Consider the following 2,737-nt stretch of genomic DNA (forward strand, 5'->3'; position numbering starts at 1 on the left):
GGCTGGGAGACTTTAGATAGTTCACAACATCTTTGATGGAAAGAGGAAAACCGCTTTCTATGAAAATGAGATTAAAAAGATTCTGTTAGGCTTTATCTATTTTACATTGTAGTAGACATGAAACTTCTTATTTTTCCAAAATTGGTTCTCTGACTTTCTATTCACATTTCTTAATTAGGTAATCTTAGGATAGTGTCAGGTCCTTAATGAAAAACTTGTGGTGGACAAAAGAAATTGAGTTTACTTCAAGGTGACAACAATGCGCATGCTTATGTGTGTCTGCATGTATACACTTCCCACAGTAGTCCACACATGATTCTGTATCTATATAAGAGCACCGCCCTCATCCACCATTTACAAATTACGACTTTGATCACCAGCCTTCTTCAGTCCTCTCTTTCAACTCATTGGGTATACACTCAACGAGGTACATAGCAACAACCATCGCCTCCCCTTCCCCCCTCTGTCCTTCCATTAGTACTAATAAATAAAAGTTCACTATGAATAGTCAAGAATTACTAAATCCTAGCCAAACGGTCGCCAATTTTCAAGAAGAAAGAAAAGACACCACCATTAGCACCGTTGCTACAAACAGTGACACCACCTCCACGAGTACTACTAGCAGTAACAGCAATAAAAAAGGCAAAGGTAAAGGAGGACCAGACAACAACAAATTCAGGTATAGAGGTGTAAGACAACGTAGTTGGGGGAAATGGGTGGCCGAGATCCGTGAACCTCGTAAGCGTACACGCCGATGGCTCGGCACATTCGCTACTGCTGAGGACGCTGCTCGTGCCTATGACCGTGCCGCTATTATACTCTATGGTTCAAGGGCTCAACTCAATCTTCAACCATCTAGTGGTAATAGTAACTCATCATCTTCTTCACAGTCTTCCAGAAAATTTACCTCTTCATCTTCCACACAAACCCTTCGTCCTTTACTTCCAAGACCTTCAGGGACGTTCGGGTTTACTTTCTCGTCGTCGTCCCCTACAGCAGCACCAACCGGTGTCGGTGCTGCTGTATCCACTGCTAATGTGGGGCCTACTGATTATGTCCCCTATGGGTTTTTTCCTGCTGTACAATATGCTGATATGTTACAACAACATTCTCAGATGTTGAGTCAAACGCAACTTCAGCAACAACAGTATAACGGGCTTTGTGATGGGTATGGTCCTGAGGTTGATAATTATTCAAACCCTAACCCTAACCCTAACCTTAGCCATCAAGAAAATTCGAAACCGCCGAAACAAGAAGATGAATTGTCTCAACAAGATCAAAATCAGCAGCAAAATAATTATTCGTGTGAAGACACAAACCATTTAATGGGGTCATCAATACCTCTTTGTTCGACTCAAGCGATACAGGCTGCACCGGTGGTTTCAGATCCGGTGGCGGTGATGGGAGGTCCGGGATCTCCCGTATTTTGGCCGACAACTGATGATAGTTATCCACCGGTTAATATTTGGGATTATGGCAATGATTCCTTCTTGTTTGATTTTTAGAAGTTTCACAGAAATGCAGGTAAGTCTATCTACCATAGACCCTATGATCGAGGTCTTCTTTGATCTCCGCGCATAGTGGAGCATAGTACACCGGCTGTCTTTTTTTTTTTTCTCGAAAAGCGGAAGTTGGTATGAGAAGATGATTTGTTTGAGTTGCATGCAAGAATATATATGAATATATATAGTTATAATCACTGCTTCCGTACACATACAATGGATTGGAGAAATGGATGTATGTTCAGTATCTGAGGCAAAGGGGTTATTTTGTACTAATGTTTCTGTTGATTAACTGAGGGTGTGAATAAAACACCAAGATCAGGGTGACCATTTATATACTGCTTTATTATCAGGTTAGATATCTCAATTAATTGTTTTCTTCACAACCAAGTGTACGATGTTCTTATTTTTATCGTCATATCCAGTCAATTTTCTGTGTTTGTTACTAGATGAGCTTCTCGTCATATCCAGTCTGGTTTCTGTGTTTGTTACTAGATGAGCTTTTGATTTTGGAATGAATGAATGGTTCTAGAGATATTAATTTGTTTCAAGCTCAATCTTAAATTTCTATTTTAGGATTTTGATGTGCTTTGTTTAAGGATAATTTTGGGGGGTTTCAGATCCATTAAAAACCTTCGGATTCTGCCGAATGGTAAGATCAGCGAAGAATTCAAAGGTTTTGGTCGTGGATTTAAGTTATATGCACTTATTAGTTTAAAATTTATTTAATTTTTTTAAATTTTTTTCTGTTAATGTATATGCATTTAGTGTAAATTTTATTTAATACAAGTACAATTAACCTGTTATATATAATACGGAAAAGGGTCAAAAATACCCCTGAACTATTAGGAACGGAGCACATATACCCTCTGTTTGCATTTGGTATCAAATATACCCTCGCCATTATCAAAGGAGGCCACCAATACCCCTCCACTTAATGGCTGGCCATTTAAGCTGACGTGGCAATGCCACGTGGAAAAAATAATCCACGTGGACGGCCACGTCAGCCTCTCTCCCTCTTTGGGGTATTTTTGACCCTTTTTTTTTTCTGGATTTTCTACACCACCACATACCCCCTCCACCCCCTCCCCCCCACCCCCCACCTCCAAAAATTTTTTTTTTTTGAAGTTTTTAATTTTTTTCTGAATTTTCTACACCACCACATACCCACCCCTACTCCCCCCCCCCCCCCAAAAAAAAGTTTTAAAAGTTACTTTTTTTGGATTTTTACACCA

At 39.8% G+C, this 2,737-nt stretch overlaps 1 protein-coding gene across 1 annotated transcript; it reads left to right on the top strand.

Annotated features, from left to right (window-relative positions):
* The first annotated feature begins 369 nt into the window (after positions 1 to 369).
* Positions 370 to 2,063, top strand: LOC132611090 (ethylene-responsive transcription factor ABI4). Its single transcript, XM_060325497.1, has one exon. It carries the CDS (start codon positions 501 to 503, stop codon positions 1,503 to 1,505), a length of 1,005 nt encoding a protein of 334 aa, XP_060181480.1. The 5' UTR covers positions 370 to 500; the 3' UTR covers positions 1,506 to 2,063.
* Positions 2,064 to 2,737: the final 674 nt, after the last annotated feature.

The sequence above is a fragment of the Lycium barbarum genome, chromosome 9, assembly GCF_019175385.1.
Source record: "Lycium barbarum isolate Lr01 chromosome 9, ASM1917538v2, whole genome shotgun sequence".
NCBI classification, from domain to species: domain Eukaryota; kingdom Viridiplantae; phylum Streptophyta; class Magnoliopsida; order Solanales; family Solanaceae; genus Lycium; species Lycium barbarum.

What these genes read in the sequence shown, in the direction of transcription:
- LOC132611090 (XM_060325497.1), top strand. Translation starts at nt 501, where the DNA reads ATGAATAGTCAAGAATTACTAAATCCTAGCCAAACGGTCGCCAATTTT.